Genomic DNA, 23203 nt, shown 5'->3' with positions numbered 1-23203 from the left:
ATATGTCTCCTCACCTATAGAAATCATCCCCAGCCCGTGCATTGTAATATGTCTCCTCACATATAGAATTCATCCCCAGCCCCTGCAGTGTAATATGTCTCCTCACATATAGAAATCATCCCCAGCCCGTGCAGTGCAGTATGTCTCCTCACATATAGAAATCATCCCCAGCCCGTGCAGTGCAGTATGTCTCCTCACATATAGAAATCATCCCCAGCCCCTGCAGTGTAATATGTCTCCTCACATATGGAAATCATCCCCAGCCCCGGCAGTGCAGTATGTCTCCTCGCATATAGAAATCATCCCCAGCCCCTGCAGTATAATATGTCTCCTCACATATAGAAATTATCCCCAGCCCCTGTAGTGTAATATGTCTCCTCACATATAGAAATCATCCCCAGCCCGTGCAGTTTAATATGTCTCCTCACATATAGAAATCATCCCCAGCCCCTGAAGTGCAGTATGTCTCCTCACATATAGAAATCACCCCCAGCCCCTGCAGTGCAGTATGTCTCCTCACATATAGAAATCATCCCCAGCCCCTGCAGTGCAGTATGTCTCCTCACATATAGAAATCATCCCCAGCCCGTGCAGTGCAGTATGTCTCCTCACCTATAGAAATCATCCCCAGCCCCTGCAGTGTAATATGTCTCCTCACATATAGAAATCATCCCCAGCTCGTGCAGTGCAGTATGTCTCCTCACATATAGAAATCATCCCCAGCCCGTGCAGTGCAGTATGTCTCCTCACATATAGAAATCATCCCCAGCCCCTGCAGTGTAATATGTCTCCTCACATATGGAAATCATCCCCAGCCCCGGCAGTGCAGTATGTCTCCTCGCATATAGAAATCATCCCCAGACCCTGCAGTGTAATATGTCTCCTCACATATAGAAATCATCCCCAGCCCCTGCAGTGTAATATGTCTCCTCACATATAGAAATCATCCCCAGCCCCTGCAGTGTAATATGTCTCCTTACATATAGAAATCATCCCCAGCCCGTGCAGTGTAATATGTCTCCTCACATATAGAAATCATCCCCAGCCCCTGCAGTGCAGTATGTCTCCTCACATATAGAAATCATCCCCAGCCCCTGCAGTGTAATATGTCTCCTCACATATAGAAATCATCCCCAGCCCCTGCAGTGTAATATGTCTCCTCACATATAGAAATCATCCCCAGCCCGTGCAGTGCAGTATGTCTCCTCACATATAGAAATCATCCCCAGCCCGTGCAGTGCAGTATGTCTCCTCACCTATAGAAATCATCCCCAGCCCCTGCAGTGTAATATGTCTCCTCACATATAGAAATCATCCCCAGCTCGTGCAGTGCAGTATGTCTCCTCACATATAGAAATCATCCCCAGCCCGTGCAGTGCAGTATGTCTCCTCACATATAGAAATCATCCCCAGCCCGTGCAGTGTAATATGTCTCCTCACATATAGAAATTATCCCCAGCCCCTGCAGTGTAATATGTCTCCTCACATATGGAAATCATCCCCAGCCCCGGCAGTGCAGTATGTCTCCTCGCATATAGAAATCATCCCCAGACCCTGCAGTGTAATATGTCTCCTCACATATAGAAATCATCCCCAGCCCCTGCAGTGTAATATGTCTCCTCACATATAGAAATCATCCCCAGCCCCTGCAGTGTAATATGTCTCCTTACATATAGAAATCATCCCCAGCCCGTGCAGTGTAATATGTCTCCTCACATATAGAAATCATCCCCAGCCCCTGCAGTGTAATATGTCTCTTCACATATAGAAATCATCCCCAGCCCCTGCAGTGTAATATGTCTCCTCACCTATAGAAATCATCCCCAGCCCCTGCAGTGTAATATGTCTCCTCACATATAGAAATCATTCCCAGCCCCTGCAGTGTAATATGTCTCCTCACATATAGAAATCATCCCCAGCCCCTGCAGTGTAATATGTCTCCTCACATATAGAAATCATCCCCAGCCCCTGCAGTGTAATATGTCTCCTCACATATAGAAATTATCCCCAGCCCCTGCAGTGTAATATGTCTCCTTACATATAGAAATCATCCCCAGCCCCTGCAGTGCAGTATGTCTCTTCACATATAGAAATCATCCCCAGCCCGTGCAGTGTAATATGTCTCCTCACATATAGAAATCATCCCCAGCCCCTGCAGTGTAATATGTCTCCTCACATGTAGAAATCATCCCCAGCCCCGGCAGTGTAATATGTCTCCTCACATATAGAAATCATCCCCAGCCCCTGCAGTGTAATATGTCTCCTCACATATAGAAATCATCCCCAGCCCGTGCAGTGTAATATGTCTCCTCACATATAGAAATCATTCCCAGCCCCTGCAGTGTAATATGTCTCCTCACATATAGAAATCATCCCCAGCCCGTACAGTGTAATATGTCTCCTCACATATGGAAATCATCCCCAGCCCCTGCAGTGTAATATGTCTCCTCACATATGGAAATCATCCCCAGCCCCTGCAGTGTAATATGTCTCCTCACATATGGAAATCATCCCCAGCCCCTGCAGTGTAATATGTCTCCTCACATATGGAAATCATCCCCAGCCCCTGCAGTGTAATATGTCTCCTCACATATAGAAATAATCCCCAGCCCGTACAGTGCAGTATATCTCCTCACATATAGAAATCATCCCCAGCCCGTGCAGTGTAATATGTCTCCTCACATATAGAAATCATCCCCAGCCCCTGCAGTGTAATATGTCTCCTCACATATAGAAATCATCCTCAGCCCCTGCAGTGTAATATGTCTCCTCACATATAGAAATCATCACCAGCCCCTGCAGTGTAATATGTCTCCTCACATATAGAAATCATCCCCAGCCCGTGCAGTGTAATATGTCTCCTCACATATAGAAATCATCCCCAGCCCCTGCAGTGCAGTATGTCTCTTCACATATAGAAATCATCCCCAGCCCCTGCAGTATAATATGTCTCCTCACATATAGAAATCATCCTCAGCCCGTGAAGTGTAATATGTCTCCTCACATATAGAAATCATCACCAGCCCCTGCAGTGTAATATGTCTCCTCACATATAGAAATCATCCCCAGCCCGTGCAGTGTAATATGTCTCCTCACATATAGAAATCATCCCCAGCCCGTGCAGTGTAATATGTCTCCTCACATATAGAAATCATCCCCAGCCCGTGCAGTGTAATATGTCTCCTCACATATAGAAATCATCCCCAGCCCCTGCAGTGCAGTATGTCTCTTCACATATAGAAATCATCCCCAGCCCCTGCAGTATAATATGTCTCCTCACATATAGAAATCATCCCCAGCCCCTGCAGTGCAGTATGTCTCCTCACATATAGAAATCATTCCCAGCCCCTGCAGTGTAATATGTCTCCTCACATATAGAAATCATCCCCAGCCCCTGCAGTGTAATATGTCTCCTCACATATAGAAATCATCCCCAGCCCCTGCAGTGTAATATGTCTCCTCACATATAGAAATCATCCCCAGCCCCTGCAGTGTAATATGTCTCCTTACATATAAAAATCATCCCCAGCCCCTGCAGTGTAATATGTCTCCTTACATATAGAAATCATCCCCAGCCCGTGCAGTGTAATATGTCTCCTCACATATAGAAATCATCCCCAGCCCCTGCAGTGTAATATGTCTCCTCACATATAGAAATCATTCCCAGCCCCTGCAGTGTAATATGTCTCCTCACCTATAGAAATCATCCCCAGCCCGTGCAGTGTAATATGTCTCCTCACATATAGAAATCATTCCCAGCCCCTGCAGTGTAATATGTCTCCTCACATATAGAAATCATCCCCAGCCCGTACAGTGTAATATGTTCCCTCACATATAGAAATCATCCCCAGCCCCTGCAGTGTAATATGTCTCCTCACATATAGAAATCATCCTCAGCCCCTGCAGTGTAATATGTCTCCTCACATATAGAAATCATCCCCAGCCCGTGCAGTGTAATATGTCTCCTCACATATAGAAATCATCCCCAGCCCGTGCAGTGTAATATGTCTCCTCACCTATAGAAATCATCCCCAGCCCCTGCAGTGTAATATGTCTCCTCACATATAGAAATCATCCCCAGCTCGTGCAGTGCAGTATGTCTCCTCACATATAGAAATCATCCCCAGCCCGTGCAGTGCAGTATGTCTCCTCACATATAGAAATCATCCCCAGCCCGTGCAGTGTAATATGTCTCCTCACATATAGAAATTATCCCCAGCCCCTGCAGTGTAATATGTCTCCTCACATATGGAAATCATCCCCAGCCCCGGCAGTGCAGTATGTCTCCTCGCACATAGAAATCATCCCCAGCCCCTGCAGTGTAATATGTCTCCTCACATATAGAAATCATCCCCAGCCCCTGCAGTGCAGTATGTCTCTTCACATATAGAAATCATCCCCAGCCCGTGCAGTGTAATATGTCTCCTCACATATAGAAATCATCCCCAGCCCCTGCAGTGTAATATGTCTCCTCACATATAGAAATCATCCCCAGCCCCTGCAGTGTAATATGTCTCCTTACATATAGAAATCATCCCCAGCCCGTGCAGTGTAATATGTCTCCTCACATATAGAAATCATCCCCAGCCCCTGCAGTGTAATATGTCTCTTCACATATAGAAATCATCCCCAGCCCCTGCAGTGTAATATGTCTCCTCACCTATAGAAATCATCCCCAGCCCGTGCAGTGTAATATGTCTCCTCACATATAGAAATCATTCCCAGCCCCTGCAGTGTAATATGTCTCCTCACATATAGAAATCATCCCCAGCCCCTGCAGTGTAATATGTCTCCTCACATATAGAAATCATTCCCAGCCCCTGCAGTGTAATATGTCTCCTCACATATAGAAATCATCCCCAGCCCCTGCAGTGTAATATGTCTCCTCACATATAGAAATCATCCCCAGCCCGTGCAGTGCAGTATGTCTCCTCACATATAGAAATCATCCCCAGCCCCTGCAGTGTAATATGTCTCCTCACATATAGAAATCATTCCCAGCCCCTGCAGTGTAATATGTCTCCTCACATATAGAAATCATCCCCAGCCCGTGCAGTGTAATATGTCTCCTCACATATAGAAATCATCCCCAGCCCCTGCAGTGTAATATGTCTCCTCACATATAGAAATTATCCCCAGCCCCTGCAGTGTAATATGTCTCCTCACATATAGAAATCATCCCCAGCCCCTGCAGTGTAATATGTCTCCTCACATGTAGAAATCATCCCCAGCCCCGGCAGTGTAATATGTCTCCTCACATATAGAAATCATCCCCAGCCCCTGCAGTGTAATATGTCTCCTCACATATGGAAATCATCCCCAGCCCCTGCAGTGTAATATGTCTCCTCACATATAGAAATCATCCCCAGCCCCTGCAGTGTAATATGTCTCCTCACATATAGAAATTATCCCCAGCCCCTGCAGTGTAATATGTCTCCTCACATATAGAAATCATCCCCAGCCCCTTGCAGTGTAATATGTCTCCTCACATATAGAAATCATCCCCAGCCCGTGCAGTGTAATATGTCTCCTCACATATAGAAATCATTCCCAGCCCCTGCAGTGTAATATGTCTCCTCACATATGGAAATCATCCCCAGCCCCTGCAGTGTAATATGTCTCCTCACATGTAGAAATCATCCCCAGCCCCGGCAGTGTAATATGTCTCCTCACATATAGAAATCATCCCCAGCCCCTGCAGTGTAATATGTCTCCTCACATATAGAAATCATCCCCAGCCCCTGCAGTGTAATATGTCTCCTCACATATAGAAATCATCCCCAGCCCGTGCAGTGTAATATGTCTCCTCACATATAGAAATCATTCCCAGCCCCTGCAGTGTAATATGTCTCCTCACATATGGAAATCATCCCCAGCCCCTGCAGTGTAATATGTCTCCTCACATATGGAAATCATCCCCAGCCCCTGCAGTGTAATATGTCTCCTCACATATAGAAATAATCCCCAGCCCGTACAGTGTAATATGTCTCCTCACATATAGAAATCATCCCCATCCCCTGCAGTGTAATATGTCTCCTCACATATAGAAATCATCCCCAGCCCCTGCAGTGTAATATGTCTCCTCACATATAGAAATCATCCCCAGCCCCTGCAGTGTAATGTCTCCTCACATATAGAAATCATCCCCAGCCCCTGCAGTGTAATATGTCTCCTCACATATAGAAATAATCCCCAGCCCATACAGTGCAGTATATCTCCTCACATATAGAAATCATCCCCAGCCCCTGCAGTGTAATATGTCTCCTCACATATAGAAATCATCCCCAGCCCGTGCAGTGTAATATGTCTCCTCACATATAGAAATCATCCCCAGCCCCTGCAGTGTAATATGTCTCCTCACATATAGAAATCATCCCCAGCCCGTGCAGTGTAATATGTCTCCTCACATATAGAAATCATCCCCTGCCCCTGCAGTGTAATATGTCTCCTCACACATCTCCTGCTCAGTGCTTTCCCTGTGCAAACTTGAAACCTCCCCATGATAAGTTAGGTCCTGTGTAAACAGAGCAGGGGGGGGGGGAGGAGCTGTAATCAATAAGAAGGGCAGAGATTTAGCACAGTAGGGCGTGGTATGGGCAGGCTTTGGGGGGCGTACTTTATGTCACAGACTTGAGAGGAAGTAATTTTTTTCAGAGTGAAGAGGATGATGGGAGTGCTGCTATTTTCACAGTGGCATAGCATACAAACGGGATGGGGCAGACATATAATGAAAAGTGCGGTGGCATCATGGAGTCAAACCTGTGGCAGGTACTTATTTTCAGATTTTTCACTATTGGATATCTCTTTTAATGAAACGTTTTGAAGCCAAAGGCTATCCAAAACAACTCATAAAGGAAGCATTCAACAAAACTAATCAACTTTCCAAGAACGACTGCCTAACAAGATCACAAAAGAAAGAACAACCCAATGCGGCAACCAAAACCTCAAGATAAAATTTTATTACCACATACAGTTACACCCCCCCCCCCCGACCTACGATGGCAGCATCAACATACAATGCCTTTGTATATCGGGGACATCGCATAAACGGCTATCCGGCAGCGCAGACTGCTTCAGCTGCCGCCGGATAGCCGTTTAAGGTGCCCCATGTGGTCCGGTAATGATCACTCACCTGTCCCCGGCGCTCCGGACTGTTCTCCTCAGGATTCCCTGCATCGCCGTTGCTCTCCTTGGTCGCCGTCCCGTCATGCGCAGCAATGTGATGACGACGATGAAGAGCGACGATCCCAGGCAGCAGAGCCAGTCCGGAGCAGCGGGGACACCCCAGGGAGGCAGCAACAGCGATGGAGAACGACATCCAGGGCAGCGGTGACAGTCCAGAGCAGCGGGGACAGGTGAGTATAACTTGCTATACTTAACATTGCACGGATCCCTCAACATACGATGGTTTCAACAAACAATGGTTCATTTGGAACGGATTACCATCGTATGTTGAGGGATCACTGTATTACCATGCCCACAGCCACATTAAATCAGTTTTAAGGAAGCACTGGCACATCCTACAGACGGACCAAATGTTAATGGAAACACTACCATCAGCCCCAAGTGTAACTTTTAGAAGGGCACCTACTCTCAAATCCATTTTAGCGCCAAGTAAATTGAGACGACAGAAAAAACTAAAGAAGAAGAAGGAAAAGAAAATCGCGTCTATATGTGTGATAAGAAACGATGCCTATGCTGTCATACCCTTAAAGTAGGCATAAAAACACATACAAGTAACCCATCGGGAGAAGTGTTCACCATAAAACATCAATTGAACTGCTGCTCCAGTTATGTAATCTAAGTGGTCGAATGTTGCTGTGGGCAACAATATGTAGGTCGGACCACCCAGGAGCTAAATTACAGGCTAAATAACCATAGGGCGAATATAAAGAAGGGATACCCCCTACATAGTGTCTACTGCCACAGCCGGGTAAAAACACCCATTCATCAAAGATCCCATGCGGATCTATCCGATAGATCAGTGGTCTTCAACCTGCGAACCTCCAGATGTTGCAAAACTACAGCTCCCAGCATACCCGGACAGCCGTTGGCTGTCCGGGCATGCTGGGAGTTGTAGTTTTGCAACATCTGGAGGTCCACAGGTTGAAGACCACTGCGATAGATTATATCGACGAAGCCACTCACAACAGGTGTGAAGAATTAGTGAAGCGAGAGATGTTCTGGATAATTTTGTCTCTGCACCTTAGCCTAGAGAGGCTTGAATGAAGCAACCAAACTCATCCCTTAAAGGGGTTCTCCACCATAAAGTGATTTTAGTTTGTACCTGGCAGACAGTAATGGACATGCTTAGGAAGGATCTGCGCTTGTCTTGGGGCTAAATGACCATGTTGTGAGATTACCATCACACTGTGGCTAGCTTTTTGTGAACTGGTATTTCCTGTTTGACTTGTGTTTTTTTGACTACAAATCCCACAATGCCATTTTCCTCCCTCCCACACATCAGCCACCACACCCATTGAAACATAAATGAGCTGCATCCATTCAAAAGACCTGTGGTCTTCAATCAGGGTGCCTACAGCTGTTGCATTAGTTGCAGATTGATCCCTCCACCCATTGAAGCAGACAGGCTCCCTGTATCCGCTGACTAGTGAGTCAGGTCTCGGCCGCATTGCAACCTGGGAAAAATCTGAGACAACAGTCATTTTGTATGCTGGAAAAAATAAATATTGGGGTGAAAATCACATAAGAATTGTGAGAAAACCATCACACACAGGTACAGACACTATATTATGAACTACACTAACTTTACAGCCCCTGTAGCATAGTCAAATATGCCTTTGGACTCTCCTTCCCTCCCGATTTTGTCTGCATAAACTCAATACTACACTTATACTGTCATTATTATTATTATTATTCATGATCCTAAGTACAACACCTTCACCAGGTTTTACACGATTCAATTTTCCTCCCAATCACAATTAACAAAACTCTTGAGTTTCCCCCAGATTCTACATATACCGTATTTTTCGCCGTATAAGACGCACTTTTTCTTCCCCAAAACTGGGGGGAAAAAGTCGGTGCGTCTTATACGGCGAATACACCCCTATCGCGGCGGTCCCTGCGGCCATCAGCGGCCGGGACCCGCGGCTAATACAGGACATCACCGATCGTGGTGATGCCCTGTATTAACCCTTCAGACGCGGCGATCAAAGCTGACCGCCGTGTCTGAAGGGAAAGTGACACTAACCCGGCTGTTCGGGACCACCGCGATTTCACCGCGGCGGTCCCGAACAGCCCGACTGAATAGCCGGGTTAGTGCTTACAGGACACCGGGAGGGACCTTACCTGCCTCCTCGGTGTCTTCTCCATTCAGGGATCCCCTGTATGCCGGCGCTCTCCTTCCTCGTCGTCGCGTACGTGCGTCGGCGTGCGTAACAAAGTGATGGCGGCGACGGAGAGCGAGGATACCCGGCCAGCAGCAGAGACGTTCCGGAGCGACGGCGACAGCGATGGAGCGACATCCAGGGCAGCGGTGACGGGTCCGGAGCGGTGGGGACACGTGAGTATTACCTCCTATGCAGTGGTCTTCAATCTGCGGACCTCCAGATGTTGCAAAACTACAACTCCTAGCATGCCCGGACAGCCAACGGCTGTCCGGGCATGCTGGGAGTTGTAGTTTTGCAACATCTGGAGGTCCGCAGGTTGAAGACCACTATTGGGTTCAAAATCTTTATTTTTTTAGATTTTGCACCTATAAATTGGGTGCGTCTTATACGCCGGTGCGTCCTATAGGGCGAAAAATACAGTACTCTTTATCCACTACTCGCACATTCTTCCATATATGACATGTGTGGGATATGAATTTTACACATGTCTATCCATGCATTATTTATTCATTTATTTATTTTACCATTGTATATTCATGATGTATTTATTACACACACATATATATATTATCTATCAGTATATTTTAGGAAGGGACTGTATGTGCACAATTCCCCATCCGCCTAAATTTATAGATATTTTATATCTTGCACATAAACTTTCCTCCATAGCCTATTTATATATTCCTCTAAAACGCGCAAAACATCTATTTGTATGCCTTAGTGTCAGAATCACACACATCCCCCCCCCCCTGACAAATGCATATACAGTGGTCCCTCAAGTTACAATATTAATTGGTTTTGGGACAACCATTGTATGTTGAAACTATTGTATGTTGAGACCAGAAGTCTATGGAAACCTGGTAATTGGTTCTAAAGGCACCAAAATGTCATCCAAAAATAGGAAAAAGTGAGAATTAAAGAAAAATAAGTAGATAACTAATATAGATAAAGCAAATCCTTACATATAAAAGTAAGAAAGATCTGCTGGGAGCTGTAAATCACTGTCTATGTCAGTGTTTCCAAAGCAGGGATCCTCCAGCTGTTGCAAAAACTACAACTCCCAGCATGCCCGGACAGCCAAAGGCTGTCCGGGCATGCTGGGAGTTGTAGTTTTTGCAACAGCTGGGGGCTCCCTGCTTGGGAAACACTGATCTATGCAGAGGACAGGAGCTTATTCCGGGTCCTGTACAGTAAACAAAATGTCCTAAAAAAGTAACATGGTGTCGCCCTCACCTGGTGTCCAAAGGAGCAGGTAACCCTGGCCTAGGTAAAGTGTACAGAACATGTACCTCCCTGTACTGTAGGGGCGCTACTAGACATCAGTCAGTGCATACACTTCAGTAATACAGGAGTTTTACCAGTAAATTGCCCATTCTGATTGATCAGTTCTTCCAGCCATTGACACGTTTCACAGATCTGGACTGTCTGTACATTGTATGTTGAGTCTGGTTTATGTGACAATGGTCCAGAAAAGACCATTGTATGTTGAAACTATTGTATGTTGAGGCCATTGTAAGTTGAGGGATCACTGTACAATGTCATCCATTCACCACTGTTGCATTTTACCATGGTCTAATGCAAAATAAGAATTCCATTTAAATTCATTCCCCGATGACCCTTATGAGGCTGCCGCTTGTCCTCCACTGACCAATTCATATTTTTTCTTACTGCAAATGTACCTTTTAACTCCGAAATCAGCCTCATCGCAGGGATGCGATGGCAAAGCCGATACATCACATCCGGCAACTAAGTGACGTCAACACTACGTCCCATCTCCCGCAATTATTTTAAATCTTGTGCATGTATATAAAGAACGCTTGTATGACGAAGCAAGGGACCCCTTGCGAAACGCGTCGTCTAAATAAAGGAATTACTTTACCACATCTCGTTCCTGCACCATCATTCCTAAACCCAGAGCTGGGATAGGAAACCATAATCCTCCGAGCCGCACCTTTGAAGCATCACCGTTTTTAACCCCCGGATAAGCACCCTGCTGAGGTACTCTGGCATTGAAGCAACCACTGACCAGACCGACACTACGGATGATCGGGACAGATGCTCGGCAGCCACGAGGAACAAATAGAGTGAGTTCTCCACTAGCAATGCGTAAATCAGTGTTGTGCCTGAACTAGCGCAACACGGAAAGGTGAGTGTGCCAATCCCACCCGTACTTATATATTCCATCATTGTCATTTTGGGTATATTTTCTGTTATGGTATCATACCATATTTACGGCACTTAGATAGCGCCCCCCTTTGTTCCTTTTTTTTACTGCAGTGTTGCTTCCTGAGTGGACAGTGTGATTGACTTGGAGATACATTGTGTTGTTTAAGTGTTCCCTTTATTTTTGATCAGTGTATAATCCCAGAAGACTTCATTAAAACACAATGAAAGTTACCATGCTTTATAACCAGATAAACAGCTTAGAAAACATATTCACCAGACACGAAAGGCAGCGACATTGTGATCGATCCCATAGTCACCCGAAATAAACTAATAGTCAATAAATCCCAAACCCAATAACTAAGTGTGAAGTATAGAAACGGAAACTACAATAATCGGCTGAAAACTCTATTGATTCTCAGGCCGGGCTCACACTACCGAATTTCCAACCAGAATTCATTTTAGAAGTCTCGGTGGGAAATTCGGTTGCATGAAGCTTAACATGCAGGTGAATGGGTTCTCCGTGAACCCATTAACAATTCTGGCAGAATCCACTACGCAGACAATGCAGTCTATGGTGACGGCAATGTCAGCGCGGTCCTAGCTCTGACTGATTCAGTTGGCAATGGCCGTGATCACAAACTACAAATTGAAGTTTTCTGTCCGGAGCTTCTCAAGTGTGAACCCGGTGTAATGAAGAAAACTGTGTCCCTGTAGCAGAATGTGACCGTTCACACAGGGACACACTTTTCTGCTTTGCAGCCACCTCCCTCTCACTCCCTAATCCTAACTTCTATCCTTTACCCCTAATCCTAACCTTTACACCTAATCCAAACCCCTAACCTCTAATCCTAACCTGTAACCCTAATCCTAACTTCTATCCCTTAACCCTAATCCTAACCCTTACACCTAATCCAAACCCCTATCCCTAATCCTAACTTCTATCCCTTACCCCTAATCCTAACCTTTACACCTAATCCAAACCCCTAACCTCTAACCCTAATCCTAACTTCTATCCCTAACCCTTACACCTAATCGAAACCCCTAATCCTAACTTCTATCCCTTACTCCTAATCCTAACCCTTACACCTAATCCAAACCCCTATCCCTAATCCTAATTTATAACCCTTACCCCTAATCCTAAACCCCTAACCCTTGAAACCAATCCTAACCCTTACACCTAATCCAAAGCCCTAATCCTAACCTCTAATTCTAACCACTATCCCTAAGCCTAACTTCTAACCCTTACCCTTACACGTAATCAAAACCCCAAACCTTAACCCTAATCATAACCCTTACACCTAATCCGAACCCCTAACCTTAACTCTAATCATAACCCCTATCCCTAATCCTAACTTCTAACCCTTACCCCTAATCCTTACCCCTAATCCAAACCCCTAATCCTAACCCTATGCCTAATCCTAACTTCTAACCCTTACCCCTAATCCTAACCCTTACACCTAATTTGAACTCCTAATCCTAACCCTATGCCTAATCCTAACTTCTAAACCTTACCCCTAATCCTAACCCTTACACCTAATTTGAACTCCTAATCCTAACCCTATGCCTAATCCTAACTTCTAACCCTTACCCCTGCAACCAATCCTAACCCCTAATCCTAACCTCTAATCCTAACTTCTAACCCATACCCCTAATCCTAACCCTTACACCTAATCCAAACCCCTAATCTTAATCCTAACATCTAACCCCTAATTTAACCCTAATCCAAACCCCTACCGAGAGATGAGCAAATTTACAGTAAATTCGATTCATCATGAACTTCTCGGCTCGGCAGTTGATGTCCATTCGTTACAAACTTCTCGGCTCAGCAGTTGATGACTTTTCCTGCATAAATTAGTTCAGCTTTCAGGTGCTCCGGTGGGCTGGAAAAGGTGGATACAGTCCTAGGAAAGAGTCTCCTAGGACTGTATCCACCTTTTCCAGACCATCGGAGCATCTGAAAGCTGAACTAATTTATGCAGGATAAGTCATCAACTGCTGAGCCGAGAAGTTTGTAACGAATGGAATTTACTGCAAATTCGCTCATCTCTACCCCTAACCTTAACCCTAATCCTAATCCCTAATCCTAACCCCTGGTCTTAACCCTAATTTTAACCCTAATCCTAACACCTATCCCTAATCCTAACCCCTGATCTTAACCCTAATTTTAACCCTAATCCTAACACTTATCCCTAATCCTAACCCCTAATCTTAACCCTAATCCTAACCACTAACAGCGATCAGCTCTGAGAAGGGCTGAGAGCGCTGAGCTCAGGTCACATTCAGCTACGGGTCACAGTTTTTTCACTTCACCCGCCTTACAGAGACATCTCCTATCTGTGAAGTTCTATTTATAGCACTTTTTGTGGTGTCTAGCTGAGGTATACCTTGGGGGGGGATCCCTTGAAGGACCCCACCATCTACAGTATAGCTATGACGGATGACACTAAGGGGTATACATTTATTTATTTTTTAAACTGCCTCCTTCTCAGGTTTGTGCCATTTCATCCGATAGAAACTCTGACAGAAATCACACAAACGGAGGCTAAAATGACACTTAAGGTGATTGGGGATCTATGGATATGGTTGTCAAATGACACATATGGCAAACAGGCACCACAAACATGGTATGAAAAGAGCCTACACATCGTTTTGTAAGGAGACTTCAAAACATGGCACTAAATATATTGGTCTATGTCAGTGTTCCCCAACCAGGGTGCCTCCAGCTGTTGCAAAACCAGTGCTGTGGAATCAGATTTGAGGAGTTGGACGAAATTTTAGGTACCTGGATTCGGAGTCGGCAAAAAATGCACCGACTCCTACTAAATTTAGATTGGAATTTAAAAAAAAGAAAGTTTAAATGTCCCAATTCACAAAAAGTTATAATTAATGATTTCTCTACTGTAAGAATAAAGACCAATGCATGCAGTGCCTCACGTAACCGCAAAATGAACACGTTAAGTGACTGAAGAAGCTTTTCATGTGCTTCACTATATGGCACGCAACACGCAACAGGGAACCCATGGGTAACCTAGCCTCTCACTGATAAGAGATTAAGTAAATATGTTTTTTGCAGGACTAGAGACACTTGTATAAGTGAAGGGAATGGAGGGTCAATAGTTCAAGACTGAAGCTGTAAACCAGTGGAAAAACTGCTGTCATTCAGCTAAGGCTATAAAAACTTGTAAACTCCGATTGTTAGATTAAACTTTAAACATGACTATGGGATTCTACTAGGGAAATCATGTTTTATAATAAATGCCCCTTCCTGGATCCTCCCACTGCCCTATCTTCAGCAGCAGATCAGCACACAAAAAGGAGAAGGCAGCAGCTTCTGCCCAACTACCTCTCTCAGCTAGAAGAGCTTAGAAGAACTTGGTGGAACAGCTTCTTTGATTCAACTCTAAGTGTTTATTTTAAAACCTGCATGCCTGCTTGTCTGTATGAGGGAAGACACGTGTACATGTTTCTGGAAGAAACTGTCTATCCTAGGTTTGTAAGTGTGGTAAGTGTGTACGTCTGACTTAAGAGCCTCTATTAAAGAGGATCTGGCAGAGGCAATTCTCTTCCTTAGAACTCTACATTGAATTGATTTGCATTTGCTAAGCCTATAACTACATTTCAAGCTTAATATAAACCAATTCTAGGTTTTACAGATTTAGTTTTTGGTTCATATAGATAAGCTTTGTTTTTGTGGTTTGTATTTTTAAACTGGTAAAGTTCCTGTTCCTAATGTTTATGCCTGCTGCTACTATCCAGCCACTTGATTAATTAAATTAATAAAAAAAATAAAAAATAAACTTTGTTGTTTTCATTGTGTTGGTCTTTTGCTTAAACTGTGGTAATGACATGTATGTTGCCTTTCTTTCCTTCAAGGAATGTATAAAATACAATTGCATATTAATACAGAGGAGTCGGAAGTACAAAAAAACTGCGGAGTCGGAACATTTATCTACCGACTCCACAGCCCTGTGCAAAACTACAACGCACAGCATGTGTCCGGGCATCCTGGGAGTTGTAGTTCAGCAACAGCTGGAGGCACACTGTATTGAAAACACTGCTGTAGTTAATAGTAAAGTTGGTAACAGTCTCTTTAAAAGGAACGTGTAATTCTTAAATGACCTATTGTTTTAATAATTTTTTATAATAAACATATTTTTAAACAATTTTTGGGTGATATTTTTTCTAGTTTTCCATTTCACTAGTTATACTGTATTATAATAAATAATCCTGAAATCTTGCAATTTCACTTTCATCACTTGAGCCTAATAAATAAGTTAACGCTTCCTGTTCTGTCTATGATGATAAGGAGGAAGCTGCTGGAAAGTGATCTGTATAGAATTACAGTGACAAGTGATAAGAATAGATAGAGAAGACAACAGATGAAGCTCACAGCTCAGCCTCCCCCTCCCTATAGTGTGACATTTACAAAGGTCACAGTGTACAACCAGTAATGTTTCCCATTCATGTGAATGAGACAACTCCTGTCTATTGTTGGCTATTGTCCATGGGGCTTGCTATACAGCTTATGTCTAATTGCTGTTAAAAACATCTCAGGCAAGATGGCTGCCCCCATACTAATGTACTAAAAATGAAATAAAAAGAAATTTACAAAGAAAAAATAGAAACCGTAATAAAAAGTAAAAAAAATATATATATTTTTTTATATAATATATAAAATTTGTATCTGTCTCAAATCAGTAGGAAAAAAAAGAGATACATTCACTTTACAGAATTGGATACTTACAGTATAACATGGACTTTAGCCTGAACGGACTTCAAAATATGCAAACACTGTTCAATAGACAGCGGCAGAGAATTGTTCTGAGGGAAGATATAATAGAACAAAAGTAAGGACATGGTATAGTGACCTTAAAGGAGATCTGCAGTGAAATAAACGTATCCACAGCATAGGGGGTAAGTGTCTGATCGCGGTGGGGGAGGGGGGGGGGGGGGACTGAGAATAAATGGATCCACACTCTGACAAAGGAAAGACTAACAATCCCACACTCAGCACCTCTAGTGCTATTATATGGGGTCCTCAGATCGGGCACATCTTTGCTGTTGACAGGTTCCCTTTAAATGTTCCGAATGCTGCGGGGGTCGACCACTCCCCTCATGACATCACGGCCACACACCCTCAATATAAGTCTATGGGAGGGGGCGTGACGGCCGCCATGCCCCCTCCCATAGACTTGAATTGAGGGGGAATGGTCATGACGTCATGAGGGGAGTGGCCAACCCCGGCAGCGCAAAAACAACATTCTGAACATTAACTTCCGAATGCTGGCCAGTGGAGTGCCCCATTAAGCTACACAACAGGTTTTAAACTCTTATGTAAAATACAGGAAGTATAAGTTCTAATCTTACCACAGTGATCCTTATGTCACGACTAAACACCACACCTAAAAAAATATAAAAAATAAAAAGAAATATTCAGATTACTCTTGTGTTCTGCAATAATAACAAATAAATACAGCAAAATCATCATCATTATGTGCAACATAGAGAGAAAGTCTCTCTTTAGTCAGTCATCATATGTATGTAAATAATAGAGTTTTATGTATTTCATTCTTTATATAAGATGAGCTTTGGTGTATCTTTTAGTTGTGTAATAATAATAATAATAATAATTATAATAATAATAATAATAATAATAATAAATGGAGCCGTGCTGCAGTTCCCTGCATATCTGGGGGTTAGGAGTGATTGCATGAAAAACAGGACACAGCACTAGAGTAGCACAGCAGGCCATAGCATTCTGATCGGTGGGGTCCCAGAGGTCGGACCACCACCAATCAGAATGTGAAGGTTATATCCTAAGTTAAACGTGTGCCTGTCACTTTACAAAACTTTTGATATGTCGTAGAGACACATCATAAAGTTCTAATCATTTGAGGTGTGAGTGTTCAAATCCCTTACCGATCGCTAGAACAAGGGGTACTGAGGCGGTCCCCACAGACTTACATTGGGAGCCCGTCTCTGTCAGCCATGTATAAAATACACGTGTTGGCGAACATTTTTTTGTTGTTGCTTCTTTTTTCCTGTCCCATGAGTTAAACAGAGTAAAAATAAATGTATCTATTTACCACCAGGCACGGGTTTAGTCCCGCGCTGCAGGAGCACTTTGGCAGTATCAGGATTCAGTGACGAATTGCCCTCCAATAACCTAAATAAAAGAGAAAAGAAGTTACACAGATGTTGCTGCCTCAAACAAGATGAGTCACAAGAGTTAACTTAAAGGGGTACTCCGGCGCTAAGACATCTTATCCCCTATCCAAAGGATAGCACTCCTCTGTGCTCTCTCCTGTCTGATAGCACTCCTCTGTGCTCTCTCCTGTCTGATAGCACTCCTCTGTGCTCTCCCCTGTCTGATAGCACTCCTCTGTGCTCTCCCCTGTCTGATAGCACTGCTCTGTGCTCTCTCCTGTCTGATAGGACTCCTCTGTGCTCTCTCCTGTCTGATAGCACTCCTCTGTGCTCTCTCCTGTCTGATAGCACTCCTCTGTGCTCTCTCCTGTCTGATAGCACTCCTCTGTGCTCTCTCCTGTCTGATAGCACTCCTCTGTGCTCTCTCCTGTCTGATAGCACTCCTCTGTGCTCTCTCCTGTCTGATAGCACTCCTCTGTGCTCTCTCCTGTCTGATAGCACTCCTCTGTGCTCTCTCCTGTCTGATAGCACTCCTCTGTGCTCTCTCCTGTCTGATAGCACTCCTCTGTGCTCTCTCCTGTCTGATAGCACTCCTCTGTGCTCTCTCCTGTCTGATAGCACTCCTCTGTGCTCTCTCCTGTCTGATAGCACTCCTCTGTGCTCTCTCCTGTCTGATAGCACTCCTCTGTGCTCTCTCCTGTCTGATAGCACTCCTCTGTGCTCTCTCCTGTCTGATAGCACTCCTCTGTGCTCTCTCCTGTCTGATAGCACTCCTCTGTGCTCTCTCCTGTCTGATAGCACTCCTCTGTGCTCTCTCCTGTCTGATAGCACTCCTCTGTGCTCTCTCCTGTCTGATAGCACTCCTCTGTGCTCTCTCCTGTCTGATAGCACTCCTCTGTGCTCTCTCCTGTCTGATAGCACTCCTCTGTGCTCTCTCCTGTCTGATAGCACTCCTCTGTGCTCTCTCCTGTCTGATAGCACTCCTCTGTGCTCTCTCCTGTCTGATAGCACTCCTCTGTGCTCTCTCCTGTCTGATAGCACTCCTCTGTGCTCTCTCCTGTCTGATAGCACTCCTCTGTGCTCTCTCCTGTCTGATAGCACTCCTCTGTGCTCTCTCCTGTCTGATAGCACTCCTCTGTGCTCTCTCCTGTCTGATAGCACTCCTCTGTGCTCTCTCCTGTCTGATAGCACTCCTCTGTGCTCTCTCCTGTGATAGCACTCCTCTGTGCTCTCTCCTGTCTGATAGCACTCCTCTGTGCTCTCTCCTGTCTGATAGCACTCCTCTGTGCTCTCTCCTGTCTGATAGCACTCCTCTGTGCTCTCTCCTGTCTGATAGCACTCCTCTGTGCTCTCTCCTGTCTGATAGGACTCCTCTGTGCTCTCTCCTGTCTGATAGCACTCCTATGTGCTCTCTCCTGTCTGATAGTACTTCTCTGTGCTCTCTCCTGTCTGATAGCACTCCTCTGTGCTCTCTCCTGTCTGATAGCACTCCTCTGTGCTCTCTCCTGTCTGATAGGACTCCTCTGTGCTCTCTCCTGTCTGATAGCACTCCTCTGTGCTCTCTCCTGTCTGATAGCACTCCTCTGTGCTCTCTCCTGTCTGATAGCACTCCTCTGTGCTCTCTCCTGTCTGATAGCACTCCTCTGTGCTCTCTCCTGTCTGATAGCACTCCTCTGTGCTCTCTCCTGTCTGATAGCACTCCTCTGTGCTCTCTCCTGTCTGATAGGACTCCTCTGTGCTCTCTCCTGTCTGATAGGATTCCTATGTGCTCGCTCCTGTCTGATAGGACTCCTATGTGCTCGCTCCTGTCTAATAGCACTCCTCTGTGCTCTCTCCTGTCTGATAGCACTCCTATGTGCTCTCTCCTGTCTGATAGTACTTCTCTGTGCTCTCTCCTGTCTGATAGCACTCCTCTGTGCTCTCCCCTGTCTGATAGCACTCCTCTGTGCTCTCCTGTCTGATAGTACTCCTCTGTGCTCTCTCCTGTCTGATAGCACTCCTCTGTGCTCTCCCCTGTCTGATAGCACTCCTCTGTGCTCTCTCCTGTCTGATAGTACTGCTCTGTGCTCTCTCCTGTCTGATAGGACTCCTCTGTACTCTCTCCTGTCTGATAGCACTCTTCTGTACTCTCTCCTGTCTGATAGGACTCCTCTGTGCGCTATCCTGTCTGAAAGGACAGGGAGAGCACAGAGGGGTCTTAAAAAAAAATCTGACCTTTGCAGGGCTCCTTCTGGGGTATAAACTTTTGTTCCATTTGCACGCTCTAAGCGGGAGTAATGGGTAATTGCCTTCTTCGCATGGTTCAGTAGTAGGTCCTGTAAAAGGAATTCCAAACATAATGTTCCTTCTGAAATACTCACTCAAAGAAGCAAATCCTGTCCTGTGCTTTATGGAACAGGTTTCAGAAATTTCTGTCAGGAACTGTCCAGAGTATGAGCAAATACCCATAGCAAACCTCTCCTGCTCTGTACAGTTCCTGACACTGACAGAGGTGTCAGCAAAGAGCACAGTGGTCAGACTGGAAAGAACAAATCAACTTCCTCTGGAGCATACAGCAGCTGATAAGTGCTGGAAGTATAAAGGGGTACTCCAACCCTAATTATCTTATCCCCTATGCAAAGAATAGGGAATAAATATCCCCTATTCTTTGGGCGAGATCCAGCACCAGATGCCTAATTATTTGACCAGGTGCAATGATCAAACGCCACACTCTTAGCTAGAGGACTACAATATTAGCTAAATTTTTCTCTAATAATAGCCTCTGCTGCACTATATAAACAACAATAATGTGGGTCCTTTAACATTAAAAAAAATTATGCATATATATACACACCTTTTGAATGTGTCTAATACATCATTATCGTTTTCACACAATACAGATTTGTGATTATTCCAACAAGAAATAGAATTTGAGAAAATAAATAATGCTGGTAACATACATTCTATGGTAAATAGATGTTACTCACTGAACTGACAGGGAAAAACCCATAGGAATCCAGAAGAATTAGCTGCTGAACTGTCTCAGGAAACACGGAGGCAAACTATAGGATAAAGGGGGATATATAAAGGTAAAGTTAAAGTCTCAGCGTAATTTTTTTAATCAAAATTGATTTTGGGCAAAAAAGACACAATTTACAAAAATATTTCCACATACATTACAAACAGTACATTGGTATGTCCTGCACAACATGAATAGACCCTAAGCCTCGTTCCCATTTTGTATCTATGTTTGATGGAGGCCAAAAGAGCGTTCGGAGCCACATCAGCATGCTGCAACAAGTATGGAATCGTAGACGCTGCTATTCCATATCCAGCATTGTTAAAGGGGTACTCTGCCCCTAGACATCTTATCCCCTATCCAAAGGATAGGGGATAAGATGTCTAATCGCGGGAGTCCCGCCGCTGGGGTCTCCCGTGATCTCGGCTGCGGCACCCCAGACATTCAGTGCACGGAGTGAACTTTGCTCCATGCCGCATGACTGGCGATGCGGGGTGGGGGGCTCATGACGTTACGGCCACGCCCCCTCAATGCAAGTCTACGGGAGGGGGCGTTACAGCAGTCATGCCCCTCCCATAGACTGCCATTGACGAGGCGTGCCTGTGACGTCATGAGCCTTCGGCGCTGCACCCAATGCTCTGAACGAACGCCGGGTGCAGCAGGGAGATCGCGGGGGTCCCCAGGTATCGCAAAAGTAATCGTATCGGGATTTTTGCGAACTGCGGTATAGCGATCGACCCCCCCCCCCCCGGAAAAATTGAGATTATCTGCTCGGGCCGGCTACCGTGTGCGGCTGCAAGTAAAAACAAATTCAAATACTAAAAAGTCAGCTTTTCCCAACCAGGGTGCCTCCAGCTGTTGCAAAACTACAACTCCCGGCATGCTGGGAGTTGTAGTTTCACAACAGCTGGAGACACCCTGGTAGACAAAAAAAAAAACTGTGCTAAGTAAGAGGCGCTGGGGAGAAACATAAAAAAAACCTTATGCTCTCCTACTTGAATGCCAACGGGGGGGGGGGGGGGAGGCAAAATGAGGGGAAAATGCGAGGGGGGGGGGGGGGGAGGATAGAAATTAAATGGGGGAGATGTGGACATGAAATAGGTGGATAGATGTGAAATGGGGAAGTTTGGACATGAAATGGGGGGATTTCAGCATTTGTTTATTATATCAAATTTCATATAGAAATCGCAATATTTAGGCCCATAATCGCACAGTTCCCCCATATCGTGCAGCCCTAGTGTTCAGATTTATGTTTTCATGTCTCATGTATTTGTTTGATTATAAATGTTCAATCCATATGAACAACGAATAGACAGACTAGGGGGCATTTATCAAAGTTGTCTATTTCCCGCATCACTATAGACCAAACTACAGAGCGTTAGGCCGGTCTAATGTGCGCCTAATCAATCACAAGGCGCACATAATAAATTCTTGATAAATTCTGCGCACAGACTTCGGGATCTATGCTTTAGACCAGTGGTCTTCAACCTGCGGACCTCCAGATGTTGCAAAACTACAACTCCCAGCATGCCCGGACAGCCATAGGCTGTCCGGGCATGCTGGGAGTTGTAGTTTTGCAACATCTGGAGGTCCGCAGGTTGAAGACCACTGCTTTAGACTGTATTTAAACCTGCTCCAGCACGGTCTGACATGTCAGTGTACTTTCGTCCGATGTGACTTTTCGCTGAAAAGTCGCTTTTGATAAATTCAGCACCAATTTTTCCGTCTAAAATAGACTAGAATGCATCATGTTCTAAAAATCCTCTAAAAGCAAAAGTCGTAAAAAAGTCGCTCGTATTTAGACTGCAACTTTCTGTGCGACAATTTTAGATGGGAAAAAACTGTCTAAATCCTTTGATAAATCCTCCCCCCCCCCCCCCCCCACACTATATGTGATACACCAAATAAAACAGGAAAACTTCTCCATCACTTAAAGGGTACCTTTCATCAAAAAAACTTTTGATATATTATAGATTAATGTATGCAGAATAACTTTCCAATAGCATGTTATTAAAAAATATGCTTCTTTCTATTTAATTTCCCTACCAGTTATTTTTCATAGATTTCAGACTGATGCTGGAGTCCTAAATCTCAGACTGCAGCCGGGACACAGACAAGCTCAACACTGCTCACTGCCAGGGAGCAGTGTTGAGCTTGTCTGTGTCCTGGCTGCAGTCTGAGATTTAGGACTCCAGCATGAGTCTGAAATCTATGAAAAATAAGTAGTGGTAATTTTTTCAAAGTGGAAAATTAAATAGAAAGAAGCATATTTTTTAATCACATACTATTGGAAAGTTATTCTGCATACATTAATCTATAATAAATGAAAAGTTTTTTTGATGAAAGGTACCCTTTAAACCGTGTATGAGAGAGAGGCTTCTCTATAACATGCTGTAATATACTTTTTCATTAGGACACCATTGAGATAACCAGGTTTTTAGTTTTAGAAGGTGGATACTAATAAAGGTTACGCCATCTTGGAGAGGCATAAACCATATATGATAAAGATTTATGAATAATCAGAAGCCGACAGCCATTGCTC

At 44.6% G+C, this 23203-nt stretch overlaps 1 protein-coding gene across 2 annotated transcripts in view; it reads right to left on the bottom strand.

The window, feature by feature from the left end:
• Positions 1-23203, bottom strand: part of SERHL2 (serine hydrolase like 2) — a 52480-nt gene that overhangs the window by 11103 nt on the left and 18174 nt on the right. For both annotated transcript variants that reach the window (XM_056528075.1, XM_056528074.1), the window contains exons 7-11: positions 20630-20704; positions 19878-19978; positions 17603-17682; positions 16884-16918; positions 16261-16337 (exon numbers count right to left, since the gene is read on the bottom strand). In XM_056528075.1, the coding sequence (XP_056384050.1) occupies positions 16261-16337; positions 16884-16918; positions 17603-17682; positions 19878-19978; positions 20630-20704 (368 nt within the window). The remainder of the gene's footprint in view (positions 1-16260; positions 16338-16883; positions 16919-17602; positions 17683-19877; positions 19979-20629; positions 20705-23203) is intronic.

The sequence above is a fragment of the Hyla sarda genome, chromosome 6 (assembly GCF_029499605.1).
Source record: "Hyla sarda isolate aHylSar1 chromosome 6, aHylSar1.hap1, whole genome shotgun sequence".
Classification (NCBI taxonomy): Eukaryota; Metazoa; Chordata; class Amphibia; order Anura; family Hylidae; genus Hyla; species Hyla sarda.
This window is presented reverse-complemented; position numbering and strand designations above follow the sequence as displayed.